The sequence below is a fragment of the Juglans regia genome, chromosome 10, assembly GCF_001411555.2.
Source record: "Juglans regia cultivar Chandler chromosome 10, Walnut 2.0, whole genome shotgun sequence".
Taxonomy (NCBI): domain Eukaryota; kingdom Viridiplantae; phylum Streptophyta; class Magnoliopsida; order Fagales; family Juglandaceae; genus Juglans; species Juglans regia.
In genome coordinates, this window is record NC_049910.1 from 11,321,602 (window position 1) to 11,339,147 (window position 17,546).

The 17,546-nt window shown below is 35.7% G+C and overlaps 1 protein-coding gene across 2 annotated transcripts; it reads right to left on the minus strand.

Moving 5' to 3' along the window:
* Positions 1 to 2,184: 2,184 nt before the first annotated feature.
* Positions 2,185 to 7,583, minus strand: LOC109020757. Of its 2 annotated transcripts, XM_035694557.1 has the most exons (4): positions 7,457 to 7,583; positions 5,638 to 5,885; positions 2,575 to 3,747; positions 2,185 to 2,451 (listed from the first exon to the last, which is right to left on the minus strand). In XM_035694557.1, the coding sequence occupies exon 3, from the start codon at positions 3,725 to 3,727 to the stop codon at positions 2,591 to 2,593; it is 1,137 nt and encodes a 378-aa protein (XP_035550450.1). In that variant the 5' UTR covers positions 3,728 to 3,747; positions 5,638 to 5,885; positions 7,457 to 7,583; the 3' UTR covers positions 2,185 to 2,451; positions 2,575 to 2,590. The 2 variants fall into 2 exon arrangements, with proteins under 2 accessions (XP_035550450.1, XP_035550449.1); XM_035694556.1 differs by having other exon boundaries at positions 2,206 to 5,885.
* Between the last annotated feature and the right edge of the window lie 9,963 nt (positions 7,584 to 17,546).

Consider the following 17,546-nt stretch of genomic DNA (forward strand, 5'->3'; position numbering starts at 1 on the left):
CCCTTATTTGAAAGCATGAACTTGGCATTATCTGAAAGAATATTTGAAAAGAGTAAACCTTTAAGCCTAGCTAGCTTTATTTATTTTTAATTCTATTGAAGTTCCTCTCTTTTCACTATACTATCAAACTAGGAATGAGCTTAGTTTAAGCTTTATTTTCCCATTTTATAATGCCTTCTACTGGTTAAGTGACCATCAAATGAGTTCTATTATCAATTTGGACAGACTAGAGACATAAGGATGGTTTTGCACCTTGCTGAGAGTTTTAGGATCAAATTTGTTAATATTATAATTTGAGGCATAGTTGTGTAATTGGGTCAAAATCTAAGGGCTTTTTAGTTTGACATCAATTTCAAATTGGGATCTGAAATTTCGATTGCATCAATGTTTTTTATTTTTATTTTATAGTTTAAAAACAATAACCATTAAGATCATTAACTAATAGAGTCTTCATTAACATGATATACATTTGGACATCCACAATACCTATAAAGTATCTTCACTGTTCATATGAACCCTACCAAAATAATTGTGGTTAAAAAATATGGAATATAATTCACATGGCAAGACTCCTCCTAGTTATAGACCTCACATGGTTTCTTTTATCATTGTGATTCACTTAGGATTTATATAATTGCAATAATTCTAATATGGATACTGATGAAATTACATCTCGAGATTTAATTAACACGGATACTCAAAACATATGAAAAAGCCTAATTATTTTTTTTAGTAAGAGGACGGTATCCCAATTTTTAACTATTTAATTAGCTCAAACTACTAGAAACGCATGAAAACACCTAAAATGAAAACGTGTCAAATATGATCTTGTCTACAAAAACTGGTGTAGAATAAGCACATGATATAAACCAAAGAACACTATACAAAAGGAGACTCCATAGATAATGCAGCTTATGGTGTTGTCAGAAGTGCCGGTAATTTATTATAAGTCCCCAAGCTTCCTTCTCATCCTAGGCCAGCTAGGAAAATTCCATGTAGATCTAACAATATTTCGTTTCAAAATTATGATATGGATATAATTATTTTACAATCAATTTTACAACAATTAGTATAATGGCTTCATTTCATCAAGTTACTAACCCTCTTGAGTTTCTCATGTTATTTGAATTTCAAACTTTATATAAATTCTTTATCGGTGGCAATTTATGGTCGTTTCGTATCACAAGTTTTTGACTATATGGGTCATCTTGATCCCCGACCAGTTTAATTAAATAGGTTTAACTCTAAAATCTTAACATAATCCATATAAATAATGGGTGACTCGACCTGACCAGACCCGCACAACCCGTTTAATAATCAACACGACCCATCTCATAGAAATAAATTGTATCATAAATTGCCACTTCTAAATACCCTCCATTTAAAACAAAGTTCTAAAAAAAAACTATAAAAAGAATTGTGTATGTATCATTGCCCTCCATTTTAAGGATACAGTAGATGTTCTGTGTCTCCATCTCTGCATATCTATCAAAATGGTTCAGATATTAATTATAAATTTAGCTTGAGCATGTGGGGGATGGGAAGAGATATTTTAAGAGCATGGAGACCTGAACCCAGAAGTATCAAATTTTGTGGGCAAGGATAAGTTCCTAATGCCCTCACACATGGGGCAGAGCAATTAAACTTATATTCCCTGAACACCAAGAGCAAGAGGTCTGCTTCGTTGTGCATTATACATATGTGTGTGAGCTTATCTCACCTTTCGTCCTCATAGGATCTGATGAAAACCAAGTGAGCTGACGTGGCACTCTGCCCTCCATTGCTGGGTTTTTTAGAGAGAGGAGAGGGTGTGTCTGGCAGTCCCATGGACATGTCCCTTTGTCTTTTAAGATTTGGGGCCGGGAATATGTCTTATCTAATAGGAAAAGACCAATGTTTAGGATCTTGTGGCACTAATTTATCTGGTTTTGGGGTCTCTAGCTTGCTTGGTGGGAAGGCAATCCACGTTTGCTGTGTGTCTCTCATACAAGCAATTGCAAGCTAACATACCAATATTAAAATTATTCCAATTTTTGAAGAGCTAAATTCTATCTTATTTTCTTCTACTCAAATTATTTATTTGACTTATTATAAACGGTAATGGCCATTAAAGAAAGGAATGTTCTGAAAAATTATATTACATTACCAGAATTACAATTTGGAATAATAATAAAAAAAAAGAAATAAAGAAAATAACTTCAATGATAGAAAAGAATTCGAATGGAAATCATCCCGACATAATTCATAACACAAATACAAAGTCCCAAGCAATAACAATGCATAAACTCCACTTCCACCTGCAATGGAAATAGCCAAGTGTGACTCGTGTTTAGCAATAAAATTGAAACTCTCTTTTCCACTCCATTTACAGAACTTGAGCTAAACTAGAATCCCCCTCATCTGGGGGCAGACTTTCTGCTGCTTCTTGACAGGGACCGACCTTATAAGTTTCTGAAATCATGGTTCTTAATCAGAGCAGGTATCACTGAATCGATAATGGCAAAGACACCAGTTGGGTCAGCCAACCCAAATTGGAAAAGAACTCCAGTAAATAGCAATGAACTGGAAATGTACCATATATAATTATGCTTCATGGTCTATCTTCATTGGACCTTGACCGTGCTAAGCGCCGGCGCCTTCTAGGAACTGGTGATGCATCTTCACCTAAAATTCGTAAAACGTCTTCATCGTTGTCATCATTACCATGCAAACCCAACAGGTTCTCGCCCCAAAGAAACCGCCGTTCTGATGAAGATCCTGCTGTTCGTCGATGCCTTGTCCAAGCCCTTGACCGGGCCCTAGGTTCCCCAACACTGTCCATTGAGCCAATCATCTGAAACAAAAACAGGGTAGTCCACCATGGGCCATTAGTGTCCCCTGCACCACTTTGCCTTTCGCCTGCCAGTCGATCTCCATTTTCAATGATGTAGTCCCCAACCACAACAGCACCAGGCACAGCTGAACGAATAGCACTAACAATATCACCATACTCTCTCTGGTGCTCAAGGTGCCTCCAGGCTTGTTCTCTAGATGGATCAATGTCAGAGGGTCGGGTTGTAGGGTGAACCCTTCTGGCATGTCGTCGCAATTCCTGGTAGTTACCAGAGAATGAGCACGATTCCCTGGAGCAACTTCTCTTCTTGAGGTTCAAATATTTCCTGGCCTCTTCCACAACTTCCCAGCCAAGTATGGTCCCTCGGCACAATGGGCATTTCAAGCTCAATTTTAATTCGGATGAGTTCTCCACACCTAAATCTTCAATCTCAACTCCTTCCTGAAAGGATTCAGAATCAACTGTTTCTAATATACCTTCTTGTATTTCTACAAATCTACTTGGTTCACGTTCATCTCCTCCCGGTGCTCCAGCAGATATTACTGTGTTTCTTAAATTTAGATTGTGGTGGTTTTCACTAGCCTCATTTAAGTCAGTACTCATGTTCATATCAGAGGAATTACTAGGATTGTGTGAGTTTACAGGCAAAGAACTGGGTAAAGTTGGACTGTTCCTAGAGTTGGCCCTTAGTTTTTTATAGCGGTCCAGGCAATTTGAATGCCTATAGCTTGTATCACAAATGTAAGATCTACAACCCTTATCATGTGAGCTGCACAGGAGGAGAACAGCATTATGTGGATGGTCCATGCAGATAGGACACAAAACTTCATCCAACTCTTTGTGAAGAGCACATATATCTGAATCACAATGCATTCTTCGTTTTACACCAGCCATCTTGTTTGCACTGTTGTAAACTACTCAAGCACATTTCACTCGTCAGAAAACCAGAACTATCAAGCATACTTCTACATTGAATGAACAGAAATACTAACAACTTAACACATTGTTGAAGGCAAAACTTGTCAGTGACACATCAATGCAACAGAGAAATTCTAATCTAAATTGAGATGAAAGCACATTTGTGTCAAACAGAAAAAAAATGATGGTAGATGGTTATGGAAAACCAAAATGACTAAAAGAAATCACCCGCATGGACCCTTCAGACTTCCAAAAAATAGGCAACAAAATCATACTGTCTTTTATCACGTCATGATCAAGGTGGTTCTTTAATTAAATAAGCAGCAAAGTGAAAACATACACTTGTCCTCAGTTTTTTCTTTTCTTTTTCTTAAGCATTCAAAAGTATGATACTAACCATAGACCACAGTCACTGATCACAAAAAAGATGTTATGAACAAACTGACCGACATCTAATCAGCCTTATCATAGGAAAAATTTGTCAATATTATTGGAACCACAACGAAATCATCATATTGGCCTATATACTTGTCCTCTAAATAACAAATGTGATACTTTCTTTCTCATCCAATTTCGACAGCATCCTCAAGACTCTCTGCATCCAGTTATATCCATCTTAAAACGCTGTAAGCCCTTTTCAGCTAATCTTTCACCTACCAAATTCCTTCAGTTCACTTCTTAAATTCACAAAAACTATTCATAAAACTAAGTTTGAGTCCACCTCACCAAATTCAGAAAAGAAAATCACCAGCATCTTACTGGAAAACTAGCCTTGATGAGGTGCAACATGCACAAGATCTAAAAGTAGGTGTCTCTGAAAATAAAAACATCAAAAAAAAAATATGTCCAACATCTTACCAGAAAATGTGCCTCAATAAGGGCATGCACGCGCACAAGAGCAGAATGAGTAGGCTACTGAAACTAAACAACTTCAAAATAATTTAATCCACTAATTATGATGGATAAAAAGTGTTTTGACCACAATATCAAACTTCTAAGTGAATGAATAGTCTCTGTGCACACAGTTTTCCAATGCTCACCGAGTTTTTTTTTTTTTCTTTTTTTGCCTAAGTAATTTAATTTTATGAATAGCACAGAGGGGCACAACCCTAGTACACAGAAGGTATACAAAGGGATACAACCAACTAGTAAGAAGAAAAAAATAATGGAAAACTTTGAAATCTAGAAAATTAAGGAGTGGGGAGCTGGTGTGAGTGGCCATTGAAGCATAGAGGGTGCTGAATACTATGGTTTTTTTAACTCTCTTGCCATCCTCTCAGTCTTAAAATATCAGGGCATTACATTCTAGCCAAATGCACTACATTAAGCATGAGGAACCATCCTCCAAACTTCTGAACTCCAACTTCCACTAGGGCTCTGTCAGCTTGCCAACAACTCCACCACTTGCCAAATGCACTACATTAAGCATAGAGGAACCATCCTCCAAACTTCTGAATTCCGACTTCAACAAGAGCTCTGTCTGCTTGCCAACGACTCCACTACTTGTCCAGGAATGACCCACTCAAACCCAAACCTACTAATTCCTTTAATTTCAAACCAAAGCCTACTAATATATGAATTTCTAAACATTGATGCAATGGATCACCCAAAGAAGACATTAACTCCCAAAACCTTACCCCTGCAGATTAGGATGAACACAACTCTGACTAATGAATAGATAACTATGAAAGCCACAAACACGATCAAAAGACAAAGTGATGTTGTGTTGTGAGAGGAATAAACACTGCTGAACCATATATAGCAGGAAATAAAACAAGAAGGCTGCCAATAAAACACATTTGTGTAATGTGAAAGTAATTAGTAAATGAGACGAGGCAGAAACTGACACGAGAGAAAAAAACATATTCAATTGCGTATAGACTCACCAAGAGTAGTAGTTGCTCTAAATATTTTCCTAATCAAGGCGTCTGAATCTCTACTTGTTTTGCCAGTTGAAAAATACAGATCTTTACGTCACTTTACATCCTAAATAACAAGCATACACTATGCAATGCTCCAGACTGTGTTCTAAATAATGCAGTGCAATAGTACTACAGAACTCGAAGCAAAAGGTCTTGAATAATTGCCTATGGACTGCTTCTCGAGCCACCAGGTCACCAATAAATAGTAAAAGCTGCAATTGTACAACAAACGAAAGTGACAGTCACATACTCGGATTCCAATCAACTATTTTATCAAAAACCACATGGTAGATGACATGATTGTAAAAAAGAAACTCATTTTAATTATAAAACGAAACAGTGTCTACTTTAAATTATAACACGCAAAGGAAACTCATTTTAAAGAAAAAAGAAACAGCTCAAGGAAATGCAGCTCCAGTTAAGACTGTTCATAAACTCAAGGGGCTATATTCCCATCAACTGGTGAGAATTTAATATAGTAGTGAGGACAACACCAGTTTAGAAAACCCTGCAGTTCAAAAAATCGCATAAATTCACATTATCGTCATGAAATTATTTCATGGCATCCAAAACTGACTTCCTTAAGAATCGTATACCATATGTAACATTTGAAAAATGCATTGCCATCCAAGAGGGAAAAAAATTTAAAGAAACTTCAACACTTCTTTTTTTATATATATAAGTAATCGAGCATTTTAAAAAAAAAAAAAAAAAAATTGGACAAGTACTTGAGAATTCTATTGAAGAATATAATAAACAGAAATTCAAGAGAGATCTGATTTAAATATAACACAGCAGCCAGCATTTATAGCCAATTACTGGTTAAGGTTCATGGAATTTATGAAGCTTCACTGGAAAATGAGAATTCTTCTTACAAACATTAGCATAATGTTTTAAGTATAAGAAGAGATTATAAGCATGCATTAGGCATTATCTAAAAATAGTCATGATTATAAAATGAGAACAATAATCTTTATCTAAAAAACCAATCATCTCTATGCTACTGTAGTATTGATAGGTTCTTTCTACTGTATTTCTGAGATTCCAAATGTACATTAGATTTTATTCACATGCATCTGCAATTATAGACAATTGCACAAGATAAATTGTCAACAAGATACCCATCAGTTTTCAGTTCGGAACAAATACACAAATTGAAATCCAGTAGATGGAAAATCAAGACAATTATTAACATGAAAAATGATATTCACAAACCTTTTAATCATCATCCCGTCATGTGACAATAAAAGGATTATGAATAACATTCCTCAATTAAAAAAATAAATAATTTTGATCACCAATAAACCGTAGACTTGTAACAGATATTCACAGACCTTTTAATCATCATCCCTTCATGTGACAATAAAAGGATTATGAATAACATTCCTCAATTAAAAAAATAAATAATTTTGATCACCAATAGACCGTAGACTTGTAACAGGTTAAGCTTAGAGAGGGTATTGCAAGATCGCCCCAAAAATTCTCTTTTTTCATTTCCATGAAGACCAATGGCTTCAAAACCTATGTAAAACCCTAAATCACATCCAAGTCAAATCCCTTCCCACAAGTTGAAACCGCTACCAAACGCTAACCCTAACTCTAACGCGACCAATTTTCAAAAATCTTTCTGCAAATAAAAATCTAGAAAATGAAAATAACAAACGCACCATAAACAATTTACCGATCGGACAACGATCGTATTAAATCAGAATCAGAATCAATCAGGACAATTAATTAAACAAAAACATTAAAATTCAATCAAGATCTGAGGGTGAGGATTTACGAAATAATTGAATTTTTCCGTCACCAGATTCGATGAGATTGCGGGAGGACTTCGTGAGAAAAATTAGAAAAAAAGCTTGAAGAAGTGAAAATTTTGTGCCTACGATAACGCTATCGGTTATATAGACAGACTCAAGATCCAAATGCCACATTTCTTTGTTTTTTTTTTTTTTTAGTTTTTTGCGCGTGCGAACAAAAAGACGAATGGACCCCTGCAGGCTGCAGAAGTTTTTTAACAGGCGGTTTTGAAGTGGACAGCCGGTGGCCGCAAGATTTTCTTTATCTACACGTGGCGTGCATCGGGTAGGTGTAAGACCTGCTACTTAATTCTGTAGCATGTCCGGCGGGGGAGACTCTTTATTTTTACACGATTAATGTGATTAAAAATTAATGTATATAATGAAATATCATATTCATCCTCGTTTCTATACTATACATCTGTTTTATTTTATTATTATTTTTTTTAACAAATATATAATATAAGAACGATGAATAAAACTATTCGTATATAATATTAAATAGATGATAATTATTATAAAATAATAATAATAATAAATAGCTGGTTGCCAATTGGTGTATGATATTCATGTTGGTGTGCCCTATAGGGCATTTTGGTTTTTAAATCACGTCTTATATGGGGAATTTGACTTATATCATGGGAAAACAATTATTAGGCAATTAAATAAAATATAAATATGAATTTCTCTTATAAAAAAACTAAATAAATTTTAAGGGGTTGATCCAAGTAGTGAAGGTCTTACTCTTGTGATATCACTCCCTTCAAGATTCAAGGTTCGACTTATAAAAAAACAAAAATCCAAGGTTCAACATCTCATAAGTACAAACAATCTCTTGGGACCACATTCCTAGTGAAAAACCAGAGATTTAATCAGTTTTGTGTAGAAAAATTTTTTAGGGTACGGTGCACAAGACCTTACTCTATAAGGATGGATCCGAAGGGTGCCTTGAAGAAGTTTCATGACAAAAAATAAATAAATAAATAAATAAAAATTTTCTCATCCATTACAAACTTGCCTATTCATTTTTTAACAAAAAGATTACAGTCAAAAATTTGGAAGATAGGAGAGTCAAAAACTTTTTTCACACAAGGAATTCGTGCTTTGCGCGATCTAATCGCACGAGAAGATCCCAAGATGGTGTTTCTTCAAGAGACTAAGCTGACGACTCGAAAGATGGAGGTATGTAAGTATAAATTGGGTTTTAATTCCTGCTTTACTATAGATTGTGTAAGGAAGAGTGGGGGGCTGGCGTTGTTATGGAAAAGGGATATTTTGGTCCGGTTAAAATCCTTTTCTATAAATCACATTGATGTTATTGTTAGAGAAGATGATGCTCGTGAATGGAGGTTTACGGGTATCTATAGGAATTCGCATACTACTAGCAGATTTGTCACATGGGATTTGATACATCATTTACATGCTAATGATGATGTACCATGAATTTTGGGGGGTGATTTTAATGAAGCACTGCAAATGAGTGAAAATAGGGGACGTAGAATAAGACCTGAGAATCAAATAAAGGCATTCAAGGAAGTATTGATGGACTATTCTTTGAGGGATGTGGGGTTTCATGGACCTAAGTATACTTGGTCGAATGAAAGGGATGGTGATGAAGCCATTAGTGAGAGGCTTGATCGTTTCTTGGGTAATAATAGTTTCTTTGGTTTGTTCCCTCAATTGGTGGTGAAGCATGGGGTGACTGCACATTCTGAACATTTACCTATCTAGTTTGAATCTGAGGGCTCTTTTGTTGGAGGAAGAAAGAAGAAATAGTTCATATTTGAAACAATGTGGGTAGGGGAGAAAACATGTGCTGACATTATTGAGAATATTTGGATTGCTGGGAATGGAAATGAAAGTAATAATATGGAGGGGGTAATGAAACATATTAAAGTTTGTGGTAATCAATTGGATTTATGGAATAAGATGTCTTTTGGTCATATAAAGAGAAAGACAAATGAGGTGAGGCAAAATCTGGAGGATATGCAAGCCAAAAATGTTGAGCACCTGATCCAGTGAGTTTGTCTAAAGCTAGAGCGAATTTGCAATTATGGCTTAAAAGGGAGAAAATGATGTGGAGATAGCAATATATAGTGCAGTGGTTACATGAAGGGGATCAAAACACTCGATTTTTTTACTCCCAAGCTAATACTTGAAGGAGGAGGAACTAGATTAAGGGCCTAAGAAATGAGCAAAGTGAATGGCTAGAAGAAACTTCGAAGAAGAATCTGATTGTTGAATTCTTCCAAAACCTTTTTTCTACATCTGGGTAGAGTGGACAGCAGGGAGTTCTAGATTTTGTGGAGAGGAAAGTCACACCAGATATGAACTAGCAACTCACTAGACCGTATGAAGCAAAGGAGGTAAAGGTGGCTCTTCAACAAATGCATCCAACAAAAGCTCCAGGACCTGACGGTATGTCTCCACTCTTTTTCTAGAAATATTGGCCTATTGTTGGAACTCCAATGACTCAAGCTGTGTTGCATACTTTGAATTCGGGAAGGATCCCTAAAGATCTTAACCATACTTTAATTAGCGTAATTCCAAAAAAGAAGACTTGTGAGTTGGTTTCTGATTTTCGACCTATAAGTCTTTGTAACATTGTGTATAAGCTAGTTTCAAAAGTGATGGTTAATAGGTTGAAAAATCTGCTACCTGATGTTATATCTGAATCACAGTCTGCTTTTGTTAGGGGTAGACTAATGACTGATAATGTGTTGATTGCATATGAGCTTGTGAATTATCTGAGGCACAAGAGAATGGGTCGGAAATGTTATATGTCTCTAAAATTTGATATGAGTAAAGTATATGATAGGATGGAATGACTGTTTTTAGAAAAGATTATGTTGAAGTTGAGTTTTGTAGAGTCTTTTGTAAATCTAGTCATGGAATGTGTAAAAACAGTTTCTTTTTCCATCTTGGTGAATGGTGAATTCCTAGGACATATTATTCCTACCAGAGGTATTAGGCAAGGGGATCATTTATCCCCTTACCTATTTCTCTTTTGTACTAAAGGGCTAATTGATTTTTGGTGTCAAGCCATAGCTGTTTACAACCAGCTCTAGATGGAATTTCTGTTAATGAGGCACATGACGAAGAAACAGTAGATTCACTAATTGACCAAGATACTAGATTGTGGAATACAAGTCAAGTTAGATCTTTCTTCAATCCAAATGTGGCTGATAAGATTCTTTAGATCAGGTTGTCAAGTGATGAGTGTACAGACAAGTGGATTTGGAATGAAGAATCGAGTGGGAACTTTACTGTGAAGAGTGCCTATCGGTTGATACAGAATTTGAGTTTTGAAGGTAATGGAGATAACTCTTCTCTTACGGCTGATAAGAAACTTTGGAAGGGTATATGGCAAATGAAAGTTCCTAGTAAAATTAACATTTTTACATGGCGAGCTTGTAAAAATATTCTACCAACGCTGACTAACTTGAGACATAAAAGAATAGATGAGGCTAATGTTTGTTGTTTCTGTCAGGCAAGTGGGGAGGATGTGGCACGTGCTATTCTTTTTTACTCTCATGTTAGACTAGTATGGTTGCAGTGTTTCCCTTTATTGCAGCAAGTTCAGCAGCAGGTAACTTTCTTGGACCAAGTTAGGTTTGTTTTGGAAAAAGGGAATGAGACAGATTTTACTTTGTTCTTTTTGATTGGTTAGAGTTTATGATTCAGACGTTATAAGATAATGATGGAGAAAATTGTGATTGAACCTATGACAACAGTTAATCATGCTCTATCTCTACATAAAACTTTTATACAGTTGAGAACCTCTAGTGCTATGTAAAGAGAAAAAAATCTGTAAATGGAAACCATCTCCACCAGGTTTCTTAAAACTAAATGTAGAGGGCAGTGTTTGCAGATGTGGGGAAAGCTGGAATAGGTGTGGTTTTACGAAATGAAGATGGGCAAGTAGTCATGGTAGCAACCAAACAGGAAGATATTATTGCGAACCTGCTACAATCGAGTTGTTAGCTGTATTGAGAGGCTTACAACTCTGTCTTCCACTTGGTATACCTAAATTGGTGGTAGAATCCGACTGTTTAGTATTGGTGCAGGAATTACAATCTAGTCATGAGCCTTCCTCATCAAATGATAATCTGATAAAGGACGTAAAAGATCTAATGAAGCATTTTACAGATTTGCAATGTTTATAGGGAGGGAAATGGGGTAGCTCATAGCTTGGCATGATTTGCATGGAATGTATTTGATATCCAGATGTGGTAGGAACATGTCCCAGCTTTTGTGGATCATGCACTTTGGTTTGATCAGTTTGCCATGTAATTTTTTTATGAATGAAAGTTTGTTGATTATCGAAAAAGATAACAAAGGCGTGCAAAGGTTTTCTAGAGGCCAAATCAAAATTGGCTCTCGAGTATGCTTGGCCACAAGACCCACACATTAAGCAAGAACGAAAAACAATTTAAAGTTGTGAATAGAGTATTTTGTGGGTCTCATTGAGATGAGTTCAACTTTTTTAGGTTAAGATAAGTTTAATTTTTAAGGTTGAAATGTATAAAGTAAGTTGAGATTTAAATTTTTATGGAAAATTGGAAAATAGTGGGTCTCATCAATTATTAGTTTGAGATAATTTAAGTTTAGTTTTTCTTTTTAAGAAAAGGACGGTTTCCTAATTTTATTGATAGTCATCACTTATAGAGGATGAATATTGTGGTTACATCTTGATACCTAAGGGTTACACATTAAAAAATAAATAAACCCAGGTGTTGATGCAATAAAAATCGCTCAACAGGCCAGAAGGGGTGAAAAAGTCATTCCCAGCCCATTGGGGCGACTTGGGCCTTGTTCAGTGCTTTATGGAGCCCCCGACAATATTTTGGTGTGGCTGTACGACGGCGATGCGTACTTCCATGGCGATGAATGAAAATAAGAGTAGAGAAAGTAAAGAGAGATGACACCAAGATTTACATGGTTCGGCACCAGGCCTACGTACATAGGGGTTTGGGGAGGAGAAATTCACTATAATATTCTTGTTTATAGTCTCTTATATCTCACTATACAATGGTGATGCTGAATATAAATTTACTGGAGAAGAGGCCTTGACTAAAGCTCCCTACGTATTTTGTTTCGAAGGAGAAGTTGACCAGGAAGAAGGAGAACTGGAGACCAAGAAGAAGAAGAACCTCCCTTTATTTATCTGAATCCCTTTTCCCGTGTGAGCCTGCCAAGCCCGTTTTGCATGTCTGACTGCGCCCCCTCTACCAGCCCCTACACCCCCACGTTACCTCCTGGCCTCCCTGGCATCCACATTACCTCCTGATAGCCCCACACCCCGATTACCTCCTAACCCCCATTGTCTCTTGTCCCCTAGTTTTTATCTAAGTGGACTAGGCAGGTGGCTGGGCCCGTATGGGCTTCTTTATTTTCCCCCCTCACACCAGGCATCCAAACTAACTAGAAAAAAGATAAGCACTATATAGTACATCAGAAAAAAACAAAAATACCAAAAACAACAATGATAAAGATAAACTAAAATAAAATAAACGGCAAGACAAACAAACTTGTAACCAAACCTATTATTTATTACGAAAAGCGTGTAAACCAGCCTTATCCATACGAACAGCTCCCAGAATGTCTTTCGATAGACTGTGAGTGGACTCAAAGAAAGCTCCTTTACCACTAGAACCCAATTTGGCAAGTATGTCAGCTATGTGATTTGTGTCTCGAAAAGAGTGGGAGATCTGTATCACCATCGCTTTAACTTGTTTCCAGTAAGCTTGACTCCTCCACTAGATAGGCCCACCTTTATCCCACCATTGAGCCACAAGTTTAGAATCAGTTTCCACTTCAACATGAGTTGTATTCATCCATGCACAAATGATTAGTCCATCTGATAACGCTCAGATCTCAGCAATATTATTTGAACTAATATCGTAATGTTTGGTAAAAACACAAATCATATGACCCTTTGTATATCTAAAAACTCCTCCACCTCTGCTTCTTCCTGGATTATCGATGCTACTACCATCCACATTTAGCTTCATAAATTTCTGTGTAGGCAGCATCCATTGTAGAAATTGAACTTCATTTTTCTTGACAGACATAGTCTGTAAGCCGAGTTGCTGTAAGATAGCACTATCTAAAGCTTTGTTGAACTTTTTATTCGATTTAGTATATAAGACTTGAGCTAGGAAGTGCTTGGTTTTATTGTATAGTTGCTCCCCTGAATCCACAATCCCCTCTATGCGGGCTTTGAATATGAAAATCTAGAGAAACTAACTAATAATATAAGGTAGAATACCGATCACCACATTGATTTGAGAAACCGCCTGAAACTTAGATAACCATTGATGTATTTTTTCTCCAATGTATGAGCAGACCCAATATTCAGCCCTAGAGTAGATTCAAATACCATCTAGACATACGTGAGAATCTCACACATCAGAAGTGCATGATCCAATGACTTACATGAAGCCACTTTACAACATTCACATTTTGATGCCATAGAGATATTTAATTTCATAATATTCTTGTCGAAAAGCAGGCCATTATTCATACCTCTCTACATAAAAGTAGAATTGTTTTTAGGCAGTAAAGAATGCCATATCCATTTAGTCCACTCCAATTTCTCTCTGCAATCACAAATGTAATTCCAAGTTGAAGATGTAGAAAAATTACCATTTTGTTTAGCTTTCCATATCGGAATGTCAAGACCTATAGCAATCTTGACATTTTGTAATTTTAGATTTCCAGTAAGGGTATTCCCCACTAACTCTTGTATTTTCTCCCAATTTTCCCTATCTCAAAATAAACATCGGCTACTTTCATAGAGGGATTAGTGATCTCTGATATTTCACCCAGGATGCCTAGAGACGACCAGTTTTCAAAACAGAAAAGGATATTACCTTCATTAATAATCCATTTGAAACCCCTAAGAGCATCCACATCTACTTCTTCAAACAATATTTCATCTTCAAATTTAACTAATTTTATCAATAGTTGGCCCACATTGAATTAGCCAAACCCATTTCATTTAAAATATAATCTACAGTAATTTCATCTTTTTTTTAAAGATGAAAAATACTGTATGAAGTCTAAATGCATTGTTTATTAATTTCGACTCCCTCTCTCCAACGATTTCTTTCTTTTTCTTCTTCCATCTTTCTCTCCCACGTCTCTTCTTTCTTCTCTTCTCCCCTCTTTCTCTTTTGCGTCTCTTCCTTCTTTATCCTCTTCTAGTTTTTTTTTCTCTTCTTTCTCTTCTTCTTCCCTCTCTCGCATCTCTTCCTTATTTCTCTTATTCTAGTTTTTTTTTTCTCTTATTTCTCTTCTTCTTCCCTCTTTCTCTCTTGCAGCTAAAAAAGCTTCCATCTTTCTCTCCCATGACTATTCTCTCCAGCATGATACCGCGACAACTTCTCTCCAGCACGACAAGCAATAGTATGGTAAAATTCGAAACTCTAGCCTTGATTTTACTCTTGATTTTATTGTTTGGGTTTGATTTTGTTGATGTTGTTTTGGTTTGATTTTGTCTTCAGCAAGAGTTTTTCAATTTTTAGTTTTGATTTTAACACGATAAGGCTCAATTTCATTTATGTTTCCTAGTTTTGCTGCTTGTATACAAGTAATTAAAATTTCATTGGCTTCTGTAAACTGCTGTTAGTGTTGTAATATTCATAATGAAAATGATATTATGAAAAGTGTTTATGGGGATTATATATGAGGATCATATTGTTGGTGTAATGTTTTGGGGTTGTTTTTATTTTGGGGTTGTATTTGTATTGGGGTTGTAGGCTATGCTATTTTGTGGTTTTTTGTTATTTTAGATCATAAATATCTGTGTTTGTGAATGTGGGCAGCAACTATATATGAATGTTGTACTGTGGGCAGTGATGAAACTTTTATATTTGGATAAGGTATAAATTATTTTTCATATTGTTCTCATTTTTCCTTAAAACATTTCGTGTTTGTAATAATATTCCTTTGTTTATTGGATTGTGAAAATGAAAATTAATATAATTGTTGGAGATTATGAAAAAAAAAATTAATTAAAAATATATAAAAATAATAAATAATAATATTTTATTATTATAGAGAGTGTGATGACTAATCTAATGTAGACTTCAAGTTTTAAATGATTATCTAAAAGTGAAAAAACTACATATTAGTCAAAATTTGAAGAATATGGTGGCTAATCTAATGCTAATGTTCTAATAACCATTTTCAACAATGGTTTTAAGGCCTTGCAAAAACTAGATTTATAGGACCTGTGATCAATTAAGAAAGGGTAGTGCATATTACTATATTTGGCATGGAAAAAGCTGGCCAAAGAGAATTACTGTACAGGAACTGCCACACAAATTTCATATGAAAAGCTTACTCCATGTCTTCTATTTTTCGTATTTCTAGCCCACCTTCTTCCGTAAGCCTACAAATTTTATCTCAAACCACCAATTTCTTTTTTTCTCTTGCCATCTTTAGTACCCCATAAGAAATCTGCAAAAACTTAATTAAGCTTGTGAAGCACACTACGAGGCATTTTAAGCATTGTTAGAAGATGTATAGGAATGCTACCCAGCACATGCTTTAATAGCACTAATCTACCCCCCTTAGAGAGTAAAGCTTCTTTCCAAAAGGCTAATTTCTTATGCACTTTTGAATTAGAGGCTCAAGGTAAGTAGCACGAACACTACCCATACATATAGGTGTACCCAAATATAAGTAAGGAAACGACCCTTCATACATGGAGGTCTGATTAGCAAAATATATAACAGATTTATAATGGTTCATTTTCTGGCCAAAAATGATCTCATACAACCTTAAAGTATCCATGCAAGCCTTCAACAAACTCTTAGATTCATTTAGAAAGATCATAAGCTCATCTGCGTTTTGAATCCAATGACCTTCCCATTTGCAACACTTTTATTACTTAATCGGCCCAGGACTTCTTTAGCAATAATGAATAAATAAAATGATAACGGATCTCCTTGTTTCAACCTATGGGAAGATTGGAAATAGCTTTTACTAGTGCCTTTCATTAAAAGAGAGAAATGAGTTGTGACGCAATTTGGTATTAGGTGTCTCCACTTAGTAGAAAAGCCCAAAACATGGAGCACCTCCATAATAAAATTCCATTCGAGTCTATCATATGCTTTAGCTATATCTACTTTGATCATCACATTGCCTCCACACACCTTGGCATTCATACTTTGAATCATCTCCTAGGCAAGAGTTATATTTTCATGAATATTATGGCCTTTGATAAAAGCCCCTTGTTCTTTCAAGACAATTTTATGAAGTAAATGATTGAGCCTATTAACCAGAATGTTGGAGAATACTTTATATACCACTGTGCACAAACTAATGGGCCTGAATTTAGCAAAACTCGAGAGATTGTCTTCTTTTGGAATAATAACAATAAAAGTGGATGAGTAAAATTTAGGTAGAGAAGAGCCATGAAAGAAATCAGCGGCAACTTCTAGAAGGACTTCCTTGATAATATCCCAACAATGCATAAAGAAACAAGAACCAAATTCGTCAGGTCTTAGACTGCTATATTCTAGAATGTCAAACAAAGCAGTTTTGACTTCCTACAACGAAGGACTTTGACAAAGAGCAGCATTTTCCTCATCTATGATAACCGATTGAAATAATAGATCCTTCCAATTATCCATATGATGCACCCCTTTTGTGTTAAGAACATATTTAAAGTAATTAACAACTTCCTCATAAATCTCCTAGGGAGAATTGAGTTTCATTCCATCTTTTAGCGTCATATATTGTAACATCCCTCTATTCCTTTTAGTCTGTAGAGTTGCATGAAAAAATTTGGAATTTGAATCCCCTTCTTTTAGCCATTTCACGAGCGATTTCTGCATGTTCCAACTCAAATAAAAAATTGTCCTAGCTAAGACATGCATGTACTGAGCAATTAATTGAGCCTCAGTATTCCTGATTTCATCTTCAACATTTTGCACATGTAATTTCACCTTGCCAAAAATCTCTTTATTCTAAGTTCGGAGGATGGGTTTCAACATTTTTACTTTAGCAGCAAATTTCATGAGGCCTCCCCCATAAATGGGTTGGTTCTAGTTATCTGAGATG

Bases quoted from the DNA above. Each gene is read 5' to 3' on its own strand.
- LOC109020757 (XM_035694557.1), bottom strand. From the start codon at position 3,727: ATGGCTGGTGTAAAACGAAGAATGCATTGTGATTCAGATATATGTGCT.